The sequence below is a fragment of the Erpetoichthys calabaricus genome, chromosome 10 (genome assembly GCF_900747795.2).
Source record: "Erpetoichthys calabaricus chromosome 10, fErpCal1.3, whole genome shotgun sequence".
Classification (NCBI taxonomy): domain Eukaryota; kingdom Metazoa; phylum Chordata; class Cladistia; order Polypteriformes; family Polypteridae; genus Erpetoichthys; species Erpetoichthys calabaricus.
Window position 1 is genome coordinate 56,912,151 of NC_041403.2, and position 21,522 is coordinate 56,933,672.

General features: G+C 38.2%; 1 protein-coding gene across 2 annotated transcripts in view; it reads right to left on the bottom strand.

The window, feature by feature from the left end:
* Nucleotides 1-21,522, bottom strand: part of b4galt2 (UDP-Gal:betaGlcNAc beta 1,4- galactosyltransferase, polypeptide 2) — a 623,387-nt gene that overhangs the window by 78,345 nt on the left and 523,520 nt on the right. For both annotated transcript variants that reach the window (XM_051933145.1, XM_028811284.2), the window contains exon 5: nucleotides 17,339-17,461. In XM_051933145.1, coding sequence (XP_051789105.1) covers nucleotides 17,339-17,461 — 123 coding nt within the window. The remainder of the gene's footprint in view (nucleotides 1-17,338; nucleotides 17,462-21,522) is intronic.

Here is a 21,522-nt window from a genome sequence, read left to right on the forward strand (position 1 = left end):
CAAACGCTGTCTCCTGGAGCTGTGAGACAAACAACTCTAAACACTACATTCACTGCTGTGCTACTTCTGGCTTGAAATAATGCCATGGAAATGATCAAGTGTAGATCGCCCTCTAGGGGTCAATAATACATCTACAGCATTACCAAAAAAGTAGTGGTGAGATTTTATTATTTTATGAGGTCTTTATTATGGAAGAATGCTTCAAATTAAATAAATAAATAAATATCTACACTAAAAAAGTACTGTGAAATGTGACAATAAATAAATAGCATAAAATGTGAGTAGAAACAATTAAATGTGCCACAAAATATATATTTTTGTTACTTATTTCTTTATGTATTTAGTAATCTTTTCATTTATTTATTTCAGTAACACACATGCAACATGAAATAAGCCCTGAAATAAAAACATTAAAGTCGAGAGGGTGGGACCTACCAAGTACTGTTTTTTGATAGGTGGATTGTCCACCGAGTGGAGATATGTGCTTTTCTTGACCTGGGAATCCTATGGTTTCTGTGTATGCACAAAGCTGTGACTGTGTGCATTGGAAACGAGTGCAAGAAAAAGTTGCCCTGAACAAGAAACTCTGAATTCACCCTTAGGAGTTTGCATCTGAAGTCTCAATTGTAATTGTGGTTATACGTTCAATATTGTCAGGTCCACAGTTTTCCCACCCAGTTGGATTATTTTTGATCCCTGTCGAGGGCTTTGATGGTCTGTAACTAACCCTCTCACTCTGACACTGCCCCCCTCTTCCTGGTGTGTCATGTTGTCTACCTCAAGCATTGGGCTATTTTTTGGGGTAAACTCACTATTTTTTAGCTGCACTTGGGCTAAACCTTTTTTTAGTGACCTGGCATTCCTGTTTACGTTCACTCTACTGACAACTCATCAATCAAAAAAAATAGTACTTGCTGGGACCTGCCCTTTCAACTTTAACCAGTGAAAATTACAGTTTTCATTCATGGCTTTTTTAGGTTTGGTGCTGTGGCCTTCAGGTGGCGCACCAGATCCCCAAACCCAGTATAACACACAGGTTTATTCGTGTGAAACTCTTCCCAAAGAGTTTCCCACTAACAAGCACACAGTACAAATAAGTAAAATAAAGTGAGCACAAAGCAGCCCAATGCAACACTTTGTCTTCTTTCTTTCTCTCTCTCTCTTTCTGTCTGCCTCCACTCTTACTTCAGAAAGCTTTGTCCCTCTCCCTCCCAACTCTGGCTCCTGGAGCTGTGGCAGCTGGCTCCTTTTATGCTGCTCCCGGGAATACTTCAGTGGCCCGTTACCATGTTCCAGAAGCACTTCTGGGTAAAGTGGAAGCCTGCCAAAGTAGGACTTTGCAATCCCTGCAGCACCCCCTAGCAGTACCCTCAGAGCCCAACAGGGTTGAGCTGCAGAACTCCATACCTCATGGTGCTCTGTGGGAATCTGAGGCACCTCTGGAAACCAGGAGGACTGCCATCTAGTGATCCAGGGGATCCCATGCATGCTCTCTCCCCTGGTCCTTCCAGGGTAAGGGTGCCGATCGTCCACCACAGTGTGTATGATTGAAATGAATAAAATACATGAGGAAATAAGCAACAAAAAATCAAGACAGCTTTAATTACTTATACTCATATTTCATATTGTTGTTATTTGTTTATTGCAACATTTCACAGTAATTTTATTTATTTGCATATACATTCATTTAATTAAGTCCAAAATATTCCTACATACTTTATTGCCATGTGTACAGAGCACAGTGAAATTCTTACTTGCAGATTCTACCAGAGAGAGACAGAGATAAAGATAGATAGAACTTTATCAATATGCAACACATCACCATTCTCTGGTGTAACTATCTTACTGCAAAACTTTGGCCTTTCTTACCTGAAAATCTCAAAACACATTTGTTAACCTAGCAGCAAAACAAAAAGCAGACAAATATATCAAATACTGAAAAGATGACATGCTTGTAGATGTTGTCACAGATGGCCTTGTTTTCCCTTGAGACATGAGGTAGGAGTCGGGTGAAAACTGTAGGAGAAGAAGCCATCCTTTTGAGGTCACTGTTAGTGATTGACATGCTACTTCTGGTTACGTAAAGAAGGTTTACTAGAAAAGAGAGAGAAGGTTCAAGTGAACCGATTCACGTCTGGCTAGCAAAACAAAAGGACTCTGTCTGAGTTTGGCTAAAGGCATACCACTAGCATGATAACTAGGGCAAAAGCTTGAGAACTGAGCACAACATTCAGAATCTATCTCTGATAAGTGGGTTAGCATACAACTGCAAATTTTGCTCCTGAGCAACGCTGTTATTTGCCTCTGTTGATAAAAAAAAAAAAAATCAAACTTGTTTAACATATTCCAATAGCATGGAATGGAATAATTACTAAAAGAATTCCTTCTCATTCTCCTTTGTTGTTCATAGTCTCTGCGAAAATGTTTTAGTACTTTCTATAATTGTATATAGATGAGAGCTGTACTGGTGTCCTTGTGAAAAAAAGAATATAGAGACATCCATAACAAATGCTGTATGGAAGATGCTAGAGGACCAAATAAGATACTGACCAAATGAAATGTGAGTAATGTTGTCTTTTATACATGTATGGCATTTAACATTGAAAGGCATAGCGACATACTAGTCAAAAATCTCAATGAGCATTGTTCTCTTCTCCCCAAACTGCAGCAGATGAGCCCACCATGCAGTTCCGAGGATTTGGGACATACAACTTACTGACTCACTGTTTTGAGATCCAGGCCCCCCAGTGTTACAGCTGTACAGCTGTTCAACAGATGGCGGCCCAAATTACTGAACACTGTCCTACAACAAGTGAAAAGGCTGATTAAACTCACAGCTGAAATTCTGACCTTGAGTTGTTTTGATATTAAAATACATTTTCATACAGCTGACACCTCCTGTATATTTTTTAACATACTTTATTCTGTTTCAGAGAATCGAGCTGTGCTGCACACCATGAAGATGCCACATCTCCAACATTTTACTTTATGTCTGTACAAGGACAAAATTTTGATTATAGGTTAGCAGCACAAAATATTCTTTGAAGTCAGTTAAAAACTGCTGAAAAAATGTCACTTATTTCTTTTCCTGACTGGTGACCTAACTTGAAGGCTTTAACAGCAGTGGTCTAGGTCTATGAAATGGAAAATTATACTAAGTGGGGTTACAGTAGATTATTCAGTGTTAAATATGTCTGATTGCACAACATAGGATGTACTGTGCTGTTCCACATTACGAGACAAAATGGTAAAACAGGGTCATCCAAATTTATTTAAAGGCAGAAGGCAGTGTAGCCTATTGGCTGAAGTGCTTGTTCATTCCCTACATGCATACTTACACCAATTACCTTCATTATCATGAATTCCAATTTAAAAAAAAAACATGTAAGAAAGTGTACAACCATGTAGCTCTGTGACAGAGAAACCTCTCTTGGCTGTTCTCTACATGAAAGGTTCCGTCAAAATGTTATTTTTTTAAGAATTGAGTAGTACATCTTAATTCCTCTACAACTATACCTTCATGAATTAATCTGCTTAATGTGCTAGGAATTGCATGATATAAACTATCCAGACATTACCGATACCCAACAAAGGAGATCTCGAAAACAACATGGCTAAAGGTCACTAGAGATCACCTTCATGTAGACTGACAAACCTAGTAAAGCAGGCTCAGGGCAGACAGCTCAAAAGTTGTACTGCCCTGCATGGAGACAGTAACATTTTTATGTAAAGAACAGGGAGAAACATGTAGCCAAAAAAGCAAGCTGAGGTCAGATCCAAGACTCAATCCTATCTTTCAAACAAACTGAACACAAAATCAAAAACCAGATGTCAAAACCGGGAACAAGAGATGAAAAACCAGGAAGGCAAAAACAAAAGGCTTAGGAAGATCTTCAATGTAAGGTTTATCCGCAAACTCAGAAATAAAATGGCCGCCGAGATGTCCTTTTAACCCCTCAGCTAACTGACCTCTTGATGCGATGACTTTTGTACCCATGCTCCAGGACAGGATTTACAAAAAACAAAATGACTTCACAGCAAAATGCTAATAAATTATTTGCCCTTCAAAAATGCATTGAACATCAAATTTGACTTCAAAATCAAAATACCCGAGTTTCAAAAACCCATAAAAGACACAGATAGTCAGAATCAATTCAGGATAAAGCACAGAAATTAATTACAAATACCAATCGTAACAAAAGTGAAGCCACAGTATTTACTTATAGTCCTAGACATCACGTAGGCCATGTTTGTTTGGTCTCCTTCCAATATTATGCTGATGTAATTTGACCCTGATCATTGGTGAATGATGCTGTCAAAGGCTTGGATTTTAATCCAAGGTTTTTAGAGACTTCTTTGAGCACCCTTCAGTCAATAGGTAAGCTGACTAGGGCGGGACAACTTTCCCTTGGTACAGACTGCCAGTTTTTGCACTCTTTCAGAAAAAATATTTAGCTCTCAAAAGCACACAATGCAATGGTTTCACACAGAAATCAACATAAAATGTCTGTTGCTGTGTTCTGTGGCTGCCAGTTTGCCAGGAATGTGCAGCAGGCTGGCTGCCAGGCTGTCTTTGTGTAGTGGGCGGAAGTTGCAGTGGCAGTGCATTGCAATCTGGTTTGCACCTTTTGTCATTGCAAGTGGTGGTACTCCAAGGCGATCTTCAGCTACAAGAACCTGTTCAACACCGTGATCAGCTGGGGGCTGATCAGCTGATGCTGGTACCCAACATTCATTTTCAATCACTTCTATGAAAATCAGAGTCCAATTCAACGATAATATGCAAAACATCGTTCACAGAGTATTTTGCTTCATGCATTTGCTTCAATCTTTCATCTGATGGCGATGCCATTTTTGCCATTCTTTGTTCCTCGCTACTCATGCAAGAGAAGGAATCTTGGTCAAACCAAATAAACTAACTTTCCTTCTAGCAAAGAGTGTCCAACTAAAACATAATGGAGGGTTCTGTCACCGTTTACAGTTGGTTACCACTGTCAACCCCTCCTTGTGACAAAAGTCGACATTCGCCCTGAAAGAGTTCATTTAGTCCACTTGAAGGTAACCCACCATTCTGTGTAATGACTGATTTTAAATTCCTCTGAAATTGATATTGTCAGTGGAACCAGTGCCAATTCCGGCTTTGTTTCAACTATGTTCTCTTATATGTTCCTGGAAGCAAACAGGTTTCATAGCAAATGTGGTTTCCCCTCTGAAGATACTGACCTGGGAATGCCTCAGTGACTGGTGTTTTGTTGCTGCAGTCACTGAATGATTTCATCTTGTGTGTAATTGTGCAGATGAAAACTTTACCCTATGTAACACCTTTACATGTTGCTTTTTTTTTTAAAGACTTCCTTTAATTCTAAGTCAGTGGATAACGGATGTTATATACTATTTGAAACTGGAAAAAATAAAATTCACACTTAGAGGATCTGTACAAAACTTTTTCAAAACCTGGCAGGATCTAATCAATATCATTTTAGAATAAGCATTTAAACTGAGGAAGCAGGTTCTCTCCCCTCTTTTACTCCACTTATCTTTATTCACTTACAGTATTAATTAATCTATTTACTTATTTTTACTAGCTATAAGTTTTAATCTGCTGGCCTACCTTTCCTTCTCAGAGGTGGGGGTTGATTTGTTTCTAACCTTTTTTTTGTTAAAATTGAGTTATTTCTATGGAATGCTATTTGATTTTAATAAGATAAAAAAAGACTTCCTTTAGTTTTTGTTTTTCTTTGGTTTAGGCAAATATTTGCCAAACACACTGAACTAATGATGAAGAGCCACTGTTGGATGCAACCTGAAAAGTTTCAATCTGGAACAAAACAAAAGTGGTGGCTCTGAGGCTAAGGATCTGTGCTGGTATCCCAAAAGTTGCCGGTTCGAATCCCCGTCACTGCTAAAAGAGATCCTACTCTGCTGGGCCCTTGAGCAAGACCCTTAACCTGTAATTGCTCCAGGGGCGCTGTACAATGGCTGACCCTGCACTCTGACCCCAAGGGGTATGCGAAAACTAACAAATTCCTAATACAAGAAATTGTATAAGGCGAAATAAAGAACAAAAAAAAAAGGGGGGGGGGGGGGGGCATGGCCACCTGATGCTGCAGCTGAGAGATCACCCACAGTGTTAATTTAAGAGCCCAATAGACAAGATGGCTGCTGCAACATTACTTCTACCTCTGCCTTTCAACTCTTGTGTGGACCGTGATTTTAGAGTACTGTGTTTGTTATATTTCAGCCAGTGTTCCATTCTTTCATTATGGTCTGGATTGTTTGATCAGGTTTGCCTTTTAGCCATAACCTATTATGCTAGATAGATGCAACTAGCAGAGGAGAAAGGAAAAAAGACCAGAAGATGAAACATTAACCATTAAAACAAAGCTAAGTTTGAAACCAGCGATTCAAAATAATCATCTGATAATCCCAAAATGAAAACCCTAATTCAAAGTTTTAAAACAGTAGCCTAAATTCATTCCCAGAAAAATTTTTTTCTTACACACTATCAAGGATTTACCTGTAATCTTGGATGATAAAGACATGCCAGCCCTGACCTTTAGCCCGTCTCACCTTCATTTATGGTGAGTTTCCCTAGCAGTGTCCAAGCAACCTTTCTAACCATGGAGGCTCCAATAAAAAATAAATGGCATCAAGAAAAGACACATATTTTTCCTGCATTAAGTATTTTATTAAAAATGATACTAAATTTGAATTCCATAAATAACTTATAATGCAAAATGGTTATTAAAAGTATAAGGAAAACATCAGAATGGTCACAAAAAAGTTTAAACAGTCTTTATTTATAATATAGCCTTTTTTCCTCCTTTTTGTTTGTGTATTTGCCGTTGAAGATTTTTTTAATAAAATCTTAAACAAAGGAACACTGGATTACAGTTCACTTCTTCCTTTAAGATTTTTCTGGAATTTGCAAAGCCTACCCACTTTTTGTTGGCCATGTGCAAGCCTAAGCCTGCTTCTAGATCTTGGGGTGCAGCTCATTCTGATAATAAACTTCTGCACTATAGAGGTCTGCTCATATAGGCAAAGCATCAGTTTTAGTTTTATGCCAAGCACACACAAAATAAGTAGCAAAAAAAAGTAAACAAAAAAAAAAGCCCCATAATAATCCATCCATCCATTTTCCAACCCGCTGAATCCGAACACAGGGTCACGGGGGTCTGCTGGAGCCAATCCCAGCCAACACAGGGCACAAGGCAGGAACCCCATAATAATTTCCTTCGAAACTAACCCCTTATATTTGATATAATTAATTCAAAAGATAGATCCTTTTGTGCCGATTCCTAGTATCAGTGGAAAAACAGCATTTGCAACCTCCTCTAGAGACAAGAGCAATGAAGGTTTTTCTTCTTTGGCCTATGAAGCTCTACAGATCTTTGCTGGGAGTGTTACCTGTATGGTTAAGACCAAACTAGATGACATTTTCATGTAAAGGTAGACACTTGAAGTATCACTCTAATGATTTGCTGATCTTCGACACCTCATCCACATTTTAAGAAGGAAAAATATACATCTGGGTGCTACTTGTGCACTTGGGTTGAATCACATTTTCGGATTTGATTTTCTATTGAGACAATAGCTCCTCTAAAGGAACAGAGAGAATTTCTAAATAAAACTGATTAAAAAATAATTTCTAAAATGTAACATTTTCAATTCATTAATGCAGAACTACATATTCATAATGTCTCATAGAACATTATTTAGTATAACAAAACCAAAATGACATCCAAAATACAAAGGTGTTTCTCAGTTAGTGGGCCACTGCTGCTAAGGGAGAGATAGACTGGGAACATGCACTGATACACTACGCTGCCGCACCCACCAGATGATGAACCACCTCATGATCCCAAATTAGGATCAAGTACAGCAGGTGACACCTCAGCACCACACTATTTCAAATGGAATGAAACTGTTTGAGGGTTTTTACAGTTGTTGGAGTGCCAATCCTGCCATCAACACCCCCAAGTTTTCCCTACAAGTTGGAGGACCTCCTTGCAGGACTGGATGCAGGTTAATGTCATACCAAGGAAAAAGCAATTGAAGGTTAAGGGCCGTACTCAAAGGCCCAACGGAGTGAATTCACTTCTGGCATTTATTGGGTTCGAACCAGCAACCTTCTGATCGCTGGTGCAGATCTCTAGTCTTAGAGCCACCATTCCGCCCACTGCTGCTGCTGCTACCCAGAAATCTGAACAGCAGGCCCTGTTCACCATAGGCTAGAAGTGTATGCTTCTGTACAAAAAACAATATTTTCTGATGTTTTAAGAGTAATTTGTATTCTTTGCTTGCCAGGGTATAAATACATCTTTTTTTAAACACCCGATCAAAAGTTACTTCAGTAACAATGAAAAATATTGACAACTACATACATTATTCCATTTTTTGGATGCTCTGGGGAATCCAATTTTTTTTTCTTAGCAAAAACAAGGAAAAAACATGATATACAGTAAATAATGAAAAAACAATTTTTGCCCTTTGTTTGATTTGTATGTTTACACAATATGTTAACTTCAATAAAAACAGACTCCCATTTTGCTGCCTATTAAAAATAATGAAGGTATTTGGGATAGCTTATTTATTATTATAAATTGGATGTTGCTTTCTCTTAAGATTTGTTCTAAGTGTAGTAAATTCCCTGAAATGAAGTAATTAAAATGAACAATGAAACAAAAAGAAATATTTGCACCAAATAACTGATTTGGTGCTGAGGGCTATTAGTTATCTTTAGGGATGCAGACTATAAATAATCAGGCTGACAGGCCCATATATTGCCAAAAATGAACACCCATTCAAAAGCTTATGTTTTTAAAATTGGATTTTCTTTCAGACAGTAAGGCAGCTGAAATAATGTATAACTGGCCTTAATAATTTACAAATCATGATACAGACAGGCAGACATATACAAATAGTATTTTTAGATATCTCTAAAGGCTGGTTGGCTAGATAGAGATAGAGAGAGAGATAGATATTTGAGAAGTAACATTTATAATAATTACTATTAGATGGGTATTATTTTTTCACCTTATACATGGTTACAACTTTTCCCACACAGAATAATTCCATGTAAGTCAAATCAATCACAATTGTGCATTTATTTGGTAAAATATGGAAATAAGAAATACACAAAACAGACAACAAAACTAAACTACAATGCTGCCACCTCCCTGAGCCTGTTTAAACTCATTAAACCTATGTCAACCCAAACAGGTGGGCCACCTGCATATTCACCTCCAAAGCACTGCTATTTCTCATCTTTCCTCACTTTCTGACATAATACTGGCCTATTCTTCTTACCATTGAGCCTTTATCTTCTACTTGCCTTTAAACTCTTCAATCAACCTTGTCTGTGGCTCTTGAATCAATTTTGAAAATTTCTTTTGCGATGTCTCTAATTATCCTTCAGAGATGGAAGTCTACATCTCCCTCTAATGGACTTTGGTGTTCCTGCACACCTAACTTTTCAATAACCCAAAGATTAAAGATCTTGACAGCAACTGCTCAGCTGCCCTCTCTCTTAAAGGACTACCATAATTTCATTCATTCCCACTTAGATCCATGTGTTCTCTGCTACCAACCAAACTGCCAAGATGCTACAGCCTCTCAATGAAGACGTTCATGCAACCATACCATTTGCTGGTTTGAAAGACCTCAAGTATCATGGAGGAACATTACTTATTTTGCAATAAGACTAAGGATCATGGAATTTGGTCCTTCTTGTAGCCTTTTTGGGGCACAATACTTTACAGCATCTAATACCTCCTAGCAATCCCTATTCCCCACACTAGTATATATAGTATTCACCTTGTATCCTTCTCACTCTCTTTCTAGTGATTACTGATTTGCATCAACATACAGCAATGTCATACTGGATGTTACTATCTGAGGCCATGATACTTCCCAGGTAAGTAAATTAGTCTGTGTTTTTTCATTGTCCTTTTCCTCATTGATTACCTACCCCACCTTTGATTCATATGGTCTTGTCTCTACTTAAGTATGATCTTCATTGACTATGTCTCTAGAATAGTTCTGAGACTTAGTCTGTTCACGAACTCTCCCAAAAAGACTACATCATTTACGTAGTCCAGGTCTGTTAACTTTAGAGGTCTGCAATCCTTGGAGGTTCCAACAGTACTATCTGTCCTCACTTTTCTTATCACAAAGGCCATAACAAAGAATAACAGGAACAGACTAAGGGCGCATTCCTACTTCACTCCTGTATGAAGCTGAAGTACTCTGTTTTGCCATTCTCCATCTTGACACACCACCTTGAGTTCTTGTATAGGCTCCTGATAATACTGGTAAAGTTCTATTCTATACTGCAGTTTGCACACATCTTCCAGAGGGACTCCCAATGGATGCTGTTGAAGGCCTTGGAAGCAATAGATGAGTTCAGTGCCAGGTCATTCCAACATTCCAGTGTCTTGTCAAGGACACTCCACTGCACAAAGAATTGGTCAATAAAGTTTCATTTTAACTGTTTGCTCACTGTGAAGGTGAATCGATGTCTTTCAGCATGAGTAGCAAGTGAAGTGTGAAGCCTTGCTAGTTGTTATAGTCGGACAGATTGCTTTCTAGGAAGCTTGACAATCACACCCTTTAGCACCCAGTCTTTCACTGGTCTTTTTCCCTACATGCATTAAACAGTCGGGTAAAGTATTATACTATTTCTGGAATGCTGTTCCTTACCAATTCAGCTGTGATCTCATCTCTACCTGGACTCCTGTTTTGTGCATAGCCTTGATTGTTCTGATCATCTCCTCCATTGATATGTTGCTTGCGCTAACATTATGTAATGGTAGCATCAGATCCTCAAACCTGTAAGCCCCTGTAGGTGCTGGATGATTCAGAGATACTTTGAAGTCTTCACATCCAGCTTGCCCCTTTCTCTTCTGCCGTTAACAGCATTTTTCCCCTGTAGTCCTTATACCAGTGAGGTCTTTAATGATTTGATACAGTGACCTGGGGTCATTGTTCTTGGACACTTTATCTGCTTCTACACTCATGCTCTTTCACCTCTCCTACAGTTGTATTTCACAAGAGCTGTTCTCACATGGCCTTCACTGCCTTATGCTCATCCATCACCCTTAATGTTCTGTCTTGTATCATTGGATTAATCAGCCTGCCTTTTCTTCTGCCATCTCATTCACTGTCATCTGGAATGGCTCCCATTGTTCTTCTAAATCAGCAATGTGCTGTAGGGTTTCAATGCAGTGGGTGAACTTCAGCTGGTTTTCCTCTGCTTCAGCCTACTATATATCTTCCTTTAATACATGTAGAGTACTGTGATGCACAAGCATTCACTTGGTGAACTGTGAAGGAATGAAAAGGGCTGGGAGGAGGCATTCTGACTTTAAGGGGTAAACAAACCCACAAAGGGGCATGACTGACAGGAAAAAGGATTAAGTGATAAAAGAAGAATGGAGTGTGGGTTGTTAGAAAAGAGAAGACAAAAGGGCATGGACAGTGCTGATAACAATAGTGAAAACTAATCATCTGAACTTGTAGTTGCTGTTATAGACAAGCCAAAAGGTATATAGAGGGTGAATATTTTTTTTATTTTGGAGGTGTGCTCCATACTCCAACATAGTGAAGCTAATGAATGGTTTCCTTTAGTACAGAAAAAAATAATAAATTATGGTAAGCCCCATCAGCCGTGAGTCCTGTTGTTTCTAATTTACACTGGATGCCATAATATTTTAGGACTGTATTATCCCCTCGATGGTTGTAAAGTACTTTGTGACCACTTCACCCTTTTTGTATTTTAAGCACTTAATATAATTTCACTGCAGTTAAAACCTGTATAGGGATTTTCTAGGTAATTTTTAGAAAACCCAAATGCATGTTTAGCAATGATGAATCTGCACACATTTTGGATACCTGTGGTTAAGCAATTATTTAATATAATTCCCTAATTTCAAAATTGAAGTTTTCATAAGCCAATAATTGTACTGAAAACTATACAATTATACCAACAGTTCATTACGCAAGAGTGTAATTAATGTCATTTAAAAATAGCTTGCTACTGATTAGACAGAGTATGAGTATAGTAGCTGTCTAGTCTCAATGGATTAAACCAAAAGAAATGACTGTGGGATGCTTCAAGAAAATAATACAATAATTGTTAAAGGGTAGTTATAAAATAGAGATCCACAGTAGAATACATGCTCCTCTGATATTTAATTAATAACCTGCTGAATACTTTATGCAAGGGATGTCCACTGGAAACATTACATCAGGCTGCTAATGGCAGGCTAATGATATTTTCCGCAGGGATCTGCATATGAGTGAATATTAGTTATCTTCCAGAGCAATTAGGTGCAAAAAAAAAAAAAAAAAACCTAACTACTGAGACGATTGTATTCATCAGTTGTTAGAACTGTGTGGAACACAGTGCCTTAATATTTGCCACGATTATTTATACCAAACAACATGCAACACAGCACTAAGTCCCGCAAAGAACACTGGCTATGAAATAGTTCAATTTTTCACATTAAAACCTATGATGATAATAAAATCTCCATAAGCATGTGATAAGGCTAGATAGAGATACCCATTTAGTACATCAGTTTAAGATTTAATTACTTAAAAAATGGGAACTTTTCTGCTGTGCATTGGCTTGCAAGAACATTACAAAAGTCAGAGACCCCATGGGTCAATAAAGTACAAGTGAAATAAAAGTAAACTGACACTTTCATTATCAAATAATGCTAAAGAAATTACAATATCCAAATGGCATTTTAAATCTGCCCACTGAATTCCGTGGAGTGTTTTCAGATTTGCTTATTGAACTGGTTTCAAGTTGCTATTATGAAAACATTGCCAGAAAGCGTGGCAAGGAGTTAAAATTGTCAGTGATGAGAATCAGCTTAAATGATAGCCCAGTGATTTAAAAATGGCTTTTCAGTAAAGAGTTAAAATTTAACATTGATATCAGTAAAGGTGATATCTCAGACATGTTTGTATAAACTTAGAAAATCACCTACTAACATTGTCATGTCTGTCGGATTTCGTTGAATTATGGTACACTTATTCTTCAAGGAAAATTATCAGAAAAGTTACATTTTTTTTCTGAGATTTTTTTAATAGATTTTGTTCCACAAATTTCAGAATTTTGAAAAATGTCCATTTTAAAGCATTGGTGAATTCTGAAAATCATCTTAAAACAGAGCAACATTCTGTGCAAACCCAATTACTGATTAATTTAGTTTTAATTTTGCCTTGATGGAGGTAATTTCAGCATGGCTATTTTGTATTTTTTCCTCTATAGACAGATTCCCCAACACAAGTTATAATTGAAGCATCAGTACAGTGACACCCATGACAAGGAATATGCTGTGACTTCAGCTGGTTGCAATAATTGTGGTTATGTCCTTGTCACCGGTAGCGTGAACCTCTGCCACACCAACCCACTTCTACTGATTGAAGCCGCATCAGGTAAGTTAAATGATCTTTATAAACAAAAAGTAAAAAATGAAAACAAGGAAAGCAAAAAAGTTAATTAACTTACCTACAAATGACTTGAAGAGAGAAGAAGCACTCTAAGCATGGCTGTATATGCAATTATATACACAGTGAATAAAAGTGTTCTCAGCATTTGCGTTACACTGAAAACAACATTACTGCTAAATTATCTGTACACTGTAATGGTTCAATATTTCTATAACAATAAAAGTTACTGAAGACACGGTGGTGCAGTGGTAGCGCTGCTGCCTCGCAGTAAGGAGACTTGGGTTCACTTCCCGGGTCCTCCCTGCGTGGAGTTTGCATGTTCTCCCTGTGTCTGCATGGGTTTCCTCCGAGTGCTCTGGTTTTCTCCCACGGTCCAATCCTAAATTGTCCCTAGTGTGTGCTTGGCGTGTGTGTGTGTGTGCCCTGCGGTGAGCTGACACCCTGCCCGGGATTAGTTCCTGCCTTGCGTCCTGTGCTGCCTGGGATTGGCTCCAGCAGACCCCCGTGACCCTGTGTTAGGATATAGCAGGTTGGACAATGACTGACTGACTAAAAGTTAGCAGCAAAGTGCCTCAATGTCCTGCTGTTCATTATCGTTCGTCACTGCCAGCATTTTTAGCTTGAGACTTCAACATAGATTTGTAAGTCTCAATCAGGTCCTTCTTTCAAAATGTTATGTTTAAGAAATATGAAGCACTACTAGCCATACACCTTCCAAATCTAGAGTTGGAATCTGGTGTCTAGGAAAGCTACTTTAGCAATAACAAGCTGTTTTACCTACATGATATTACTGTATTAGCAAACATATTTTATGTACTCTATTAATACATTGGTAGGTCCCATAATATATGGATTGGCATCGTGACTGGGATGAATGGCAATTCATTGCTTGGCTGGGAGACCGTAATGGAAGGACAACATGGATGGAGATGCAAACCCGCCATGAATGGTTTTCAGTTCTTATCCCTGTTGGGATGAAAAGATAATGGATGGACTGAATGAGATACTTTATCAAGAGCAATTCATCCCCCAGTGCAAGAGGTGGCAGTGCTCATCTGGCTTGGTCAGAGTTAGGGGCACGTAAACAGTTGCGAGATGGCCCTGTCAGGTTCCTTGGGTGCTGCCAGAGGACACTGCCTGGAGAGGACTTCCCTGTTTTGTTCAGCTTCCGTATGACTGTCAATGTCTCCCAGCATGCTATGCTATGGCACCAGAAATAGTTCCGGGTCCAACATAAAAGGAGCTGTTTCACCTCACTAGAGGAGTCAGACTTGGGAGGAGGTGGACCTCCTTGCCTGGGAGGAGTGGAAGGACAGGAATATCAAGAATATAGTTGTGTTGGATTGTGTCCAACTATTTTGAAGATGAAACCTGTGAGGGTACTGTTTACAAAGAAATTAATTTTATTTGAACCCGTGACTGTATTGCTGTATTGTGTCTGAGGTTCTGGGGCTTAGTGGCGCTCACTACTAACCACATGTAATTATAATCTACTATAACTGCTTTATTTAATAAGCAGGAATGTGATATATGTCTTCTTGATGAAGTAAATAAACAAAACTACAAAATCCTACAACCTTCAAAACAATTAGCTAAGTCCCTAAACACACCTGAATATTATTCTTAATGTTGGCAACAGACTGTCCACTCATCCACACTTCTTTTCTGACTTGTGCCTGATTGGATTGAAAACATCTGAAAATGGATGGATTGATTTTTTTAAACTGTGTGCTTCCTTGGCTGGTATTTTTTTCCTCCTGTACATTTTTATTTTTCTCTCCGGTCAACCATAATTTAACTCTGTAAAGTCACTATATAAGCCCTTGGTTGGCAGCAGGTGAACTCATATTTACATTTATAAAATATGCTGAAAGCTAAGCTCAACTTTATCATTACCGTTTTAACCATGCAAGCAAATTCCTAGTCCAGATCAAACTATGAAAATCTCCATTAGTAGTGTGTGATATCCAAAGTGTAAGACAAAATAAGTATAAATAATATCATAAACTGTATGTCAAAAATGGTTTCAGTTAGTTAAACCTGATATAAATATAATTTACAACAACTGCGCATTTTCTAACAGTTGTTTAAAAAATGAAATTGTACAGAAAAATAAAAGTTAAAGTATTTCAATTATATTTATTAAAGAAATAGCTGAGTGCTATGTAGTCTGTTGCAAGTTTTCAAATCCTTAACAATCTGATTAATTTTCCTGTGATGTGAAAGTGAAGAGCATTGAGAATCATTTGAAAGATAATATACAAACGGAACTCCATTTCTATTGTTTAATTCCCCGCAGGCAAACCCACTTTGGATGTTAAAGTCTCTGTCGTGATCTAACCCTGATGCCCACTTCCTCACTGCATATTTTGGTGCTCAATAAGTCATTGTATGCAGTTATTTGTCCAAGCAGTTTACCAGAAAAAAGAAAGTATCACCCTTAGATATGAAGATATATTTTGGAAGACTAAACAAAAGAAAATTTGAACATCATAAAAGCACAACATATTTGCAATGAAATGCAGGAAGTGAAACAGAACTTAAAGTATTTTCTTACAGGGAGGCCACGAAATGTGCAGGTCGGCAATAACACCTCTAAGACCATCACGTTGAGCACAGGGGCCTCACAATGGTGTGTGCTCAGCCCGTTGCTCTTTACCCTGCAGACCCACAACTGTGTACCAATCTACAGTTCCAATCACATTGTCAAGTTTGCGGACAATACAACCATGGTTGGCCTCATCACCAATAATGACGAAGCCATCTATTGAAACGAGGTGAGCCAGTTGGTCCAGTGGCAACAACAATCTCTTTCTGAACGTGGGTAAGACCAAAGAAATTGTGGTCGATTTCAGGAGAGGTCATCCACAGCACCCCTCACTGACCGTCGATGGTGTAACCATGGAAAGGGTGAGTAGCACCATGTTCCTGGGGACCTCTCCTGGTCAGATGACACCACATCACTGGGCAAGAAAGCTCAAACCCGCCTCTACTTCCTATGCAAACTGAGGAGAGCACAAGTTCCTCCCCTCATCATGTTCTCTTTCTACTGGGGCACAATCAAGAACATCCTCACTAGCTGCATTCCTGTATGGTATGGAGGCTGCACTGCCTCCTGTAGGAAGTCCCTGCAACGCATAGTGGATGCGGCCAGTAAGATCATTGGTGCCCCAAAGCCCTCCTTCAAGGACATTTTCCACACCTGCCTCACCCGTAGAGCCATTAGCATTGCTGGGGACTCTTTCCCACCCCTTACATTCCCTCTTCAGCCTCCTCCCCTCAGGGAAAAGGTACCGGAGCCTCTTGGCCCGCTCCACAAGACTGTCAAACAGCTTCATCCACCAAGCTGTCAGGATGTTGAACTCTGTCCACTATCTTCCCCCCTTGCCCCCTGCCCCTGGACCGTAACAAGAGTCACTATCTACCAAGTACCCTACCTCAGCTGGTATTATATAAAGACTCTTTTTGTACATCTCATAAGCTACTCTATAATGTACCTTCACACTTTTTACTGTAAGTGGCTTTTGCACTACTGATTATTGTACATTGTACTTAGGTTACTTTACAAGTTCTAATTTTATTTATCCGAAGATAAGAGAGAAACAGCATTTTGATTCTTCTGTATGTTCTCTACAGATAGTGAATTAACAATAAAAGGCTATTTGACTTGCTTTTATTTGATTTATTACCCAGGCAAAGATTAAAAATGAATGGAGAATGAGCAAAAGTAATACGTTCACCAGAAAAAAATAAAACACAAAACTATAATCAGACTGCTATCCTTAAAGGTATGTCACAGCCACCTCCAGCTAAATGAAACGTTATACCAAAATGTAGGACAACTCATTTCCAATAATAAGGAAACACTTACCTGTTATAGATATCATCATCTTCACCACCCCAGCCCCAGTATTCATTTGGAAAGCCATTTATTTTGAGAAACTGAACCTTGCTGAGACCAGAAACTCCACCAAAGTAACCAGTATATGGCAACCTAGAAAAAAATAAAAACAAAAATTATGCAAACATAAAACTTATCATAAAGGATTACTTCAAATATCCTAATGCATCTGTACTGCCCCACAGGAACATAGTAAAATGTTTTATGTAAGAACCAGGAGAAGCACAAAGTCTAAATCAATCCAAGGTTGGAATATGAAAGTCAATCCTGACTTTCAAACAAACTGGGAACAATTTGAACAAATCAAAAGAGATCAGAAACCAGGAAGATAAAAAAGTTTCTTTCGTCAAAACTAAAAAGAGATCAAAAATTCAAAGTCAGAAAGGAAAATGCAAGAATTTCCTAACCAGAAAACATCAAAAGCAGCAGTCTTTCACACAGTCATTCAAGGCTTATCTGTAAAATTCAGATAAAACATGGCTGCTCGAGCCAACGTTTAAACCCTCTCATGGTCATGACCTCTGTGAACACACCCCAAGCAACTGGAGGTCACATCATGGCAATGGGATCCACAAAATGGCAGCACCTGAGTGAAAAGACCAAATGGCTTCACAGTAAAAAATAAATAAATTTTAAACTTTGTTAAGGAGCAAAGAACACCAAAACAAACCTTACAGTTGCAATCTTCGTGCGTCAAAACTCTATATTCGATATATAATTAGTCCCAAACTCTGCTAGAATTTGCACAATAAATTTTTGAAAATCAGAGATCATAATGGCATAGTTGTCAAACTCAGATCCCGGAAAACCACACCTGCTGCAGGTTTTCATTACAGCCACTTTCCTAAAGTGCAGTCACGAGGGTCTGTGTGATATTGTGCAAACATGCGGGTCCATAACTGTGTGCCTAACTGTGTCTGTGCAGTCCCATAGCGCGACTGTGTGCCTCACCAGTATATGTGCTAGACAATAAAACAAGGACACGTCTGAAGAGAAGCTGAGCACAGTGCCACACACTCACAGATCAACTATATACATGAAAAGGCAAACATCCTTTGTCTGTGATCACATTCACAGCTGTCTGTGACTGTTCCATTTGGGAGTATAAACTCACCTTAATGAGCCAACCAGTTACTGCTGCTAATGGAATATAATATCCTTTCTTTTTCGTTTGTTTTTAACTGACTTGCTTCTCCCCTAATTGTTTATTTTTTCTTTAACCAGTAACAGATCAATAATGGTACTGATGCAAAGCAGGCCAAAAGATGAGAAGCAACTACAGTACTGGAGGGCCCCCATTTTCTCTCCAACCAACTTCCTAAGCTGTTAATGACACTTGCTTATTTATTTCTATGGCTTGTTATCACTCTCATTCTGTCACAACTGACTTTTCCAAAACTGTTGATTTTCTTTTTTTCTGAGAGCACCATCAAGTATTCTGTGGACTGGAGCAGATCAATATTTCTCATACCGTCACATTTTTGTTTTTCAAATATTTAATTGAGACAGATATTGTACAATGGACACAGCGGGAAATGAGATCAAGATAGTATGCTCATCTGTTGGTTTGCTATCCATCTTGTTGTTGTTTGGGTGCTGGTTAAAGAAAAATGAAAAAATTAAAATGGAAGATAATTAAAATCAAGGCAACTTAGTACTTTCCATTAACATTAGTACTAACTAATGAAAGGGTTCTGTCTCACATGCACACAAATATTACAACTAGGGTCATTGTGTGTGTGTCAAATTAAATCCTAGCTTTGGACAACTGATTATAACAGTGTCTGTGATTTACTCTTATTTCAGTGAATTCTTACTGAACCCCTTCAGTAATGAAGAAAGTGGCTGGAATGAAAATGTGCAGCCACTGCAGCCCTCCAGGATTTGAGTTTGACACCCTTACCAAATGTATGCTGCCTAGATTTTCATTTTGGACTCCTAACTTTTCATTTACATTTACCTTAAGCAACCTGATACTGGAGATACCTGTTTAGAATACAAACTAATGAGTGACATCATTAAAATAAGCCACACTCAGAGCTTCTGCTGACTGATGTCACTGCTCTTCGCACCAGACACATTGTTTTATCATCTATTGCAGATCTGTGCAAGAAGCCATGACTAATGCCAGTTTAATCTCTTCCGCTTCTTTAGCCTGGAACAATTAACATGCAGACTCAGTCACTCATGTAACAATAACATTTCTGAGTTCTATCATTTATTTTGGTACAAACACTCTTTACTGCTCATTTTCTGTTCCATATGTTCTTGGCAAATTCACATTATTCATTAAGTCCTTTCTCAAAAATTTCTGAACAGTAATGCATTTCTTAATCCTTTCATGTATAATAAGGACTAATATTATATACTGTAATCTTTCCTATGAGGAAAAATGATGATGGAGTACAACTGAAAAGTACTCTACAGTATGTCAACAAAACAGTAAAATAGATAGATAGATAGATAGATAGATAGATAGATAGATAGATAGATAGATAGATAGATAGATAGATAGATAGATAGATAGATAGATATAACACTGAATGAGACTGTTTTTCTTCTGGAAAGCAGTATTTTTTTTGTTTTAGATTTAAGACAGCCTGGAGTTGCTAGAAAAAAAACTTCAGAAAATAACAGTAAAATTGGAATCTGACTTTCATTTTTAAATATTTTCAGGTCTGAATTTAATTTCTTGCAAAAATCATACATAGCAATTTTGAGTAATTAGTGACAAAATTGGCCAATAAAGATATGCTTTTCATAACATCCAATACAGAAAATAGCGTAAAGAGAAAATAATATTGATCGAGTAGCCAAGGATAAGTAGAAAACAGAATATAAAAAAGTTAATTTCAGAAATCATTTAAAATGAGTTGGGTCTTTACTATAGAACTGAAAGTGAGCTTCATAGAAAAATATGAGTCAAAGATTCCACATGCTTCGGAACAGTGAAGAAGCAAGCTTGAAAAGGTCACAAGTATTTTATAGGACTTTATTTGATGAGCAACCTACAGAATAGCAATACTGCAGAGAGTTCAGTTTCATCCATTCATTATTAACATGACAACCCAATTCAGAGTCCCATTTTGTTAATGATGGGAGCTGACTGATCATCAGTTGCATAACAGGCGTAACTTTGCTAGCAACTGAGGACATTGCATGTAAAACCCTCAGAGAGAAAACTGCAGCACTGGCAGCAACCAGAAGGTGTGACCAAGGCTGACTGAAGAAAAGAGCTCCTGAACAAAGAAAGAAAAAAGCAATGAAGTTCTTTCCACATGATGGAGAAACCTGACAAGGAAAGGAACAAAGCATTGCCAACACCAAATCACAAGTACAATTAATTGTAATGTAATAGTTAGAATAAAGCCAGGTAATGTATTATAACCTTTGTGAAGGATGTGTTTTTTCTTCCTAAATCCAATAGAAAAGTCACAACAGCATCTCACACACACACACAGAAATTGTATTTATGGGGCGCGGAGGGCTAATCCAGCATGGACTAGCTGTGAGCAAATGAGCACCGTGGTACAAGCACTAAACGTTTAACAACTAGCTAAAGAACATATCCATCTCGACTACATGGATTGAAGATCAGAATTCATAGTTTATGTGCCTTTATAGTTTATGTGCCTTTTTCTATAACAGAAAGAATTTTAACTAAGCTGTCATAATTTTGTATTTTGTATTTTTGTTATTGCCCTTAGTTTATACATCTATAGTATATATATATTTGTTAAAAGTAAGTCTATCACCTCCTCCGACCTACATCAGAGAAGGAATTTAATGATGACTTATGAACCTTGTTCATATGAGGTGAGACACAAAAATAACCGGACTGGGCTTGGGGCTTTCCTGGAAAACCGTCTGGAGGTCAGCCGGACATGAACCATAGAACTATATCCCCTCCTACATGCCCTCTCAAACCGCTGACTGGCTAGGTATATCCTGTGAATAGCCCAGTCAGTATTTGCACAACAATCGCTACACGAGTTGCAGCGATAATGTCGAGTGAAAAAATCGAACAGCAAATCAACATCAAATTTCTCGTGAATTTTCTCTTTTTCTGTAAAGCAGTTTTTGACTGACAAAAACATTCCTGTCCTCGATCATCCTCATTATTCGCCCGATTTAGCTCCCTATGATTTTTACTT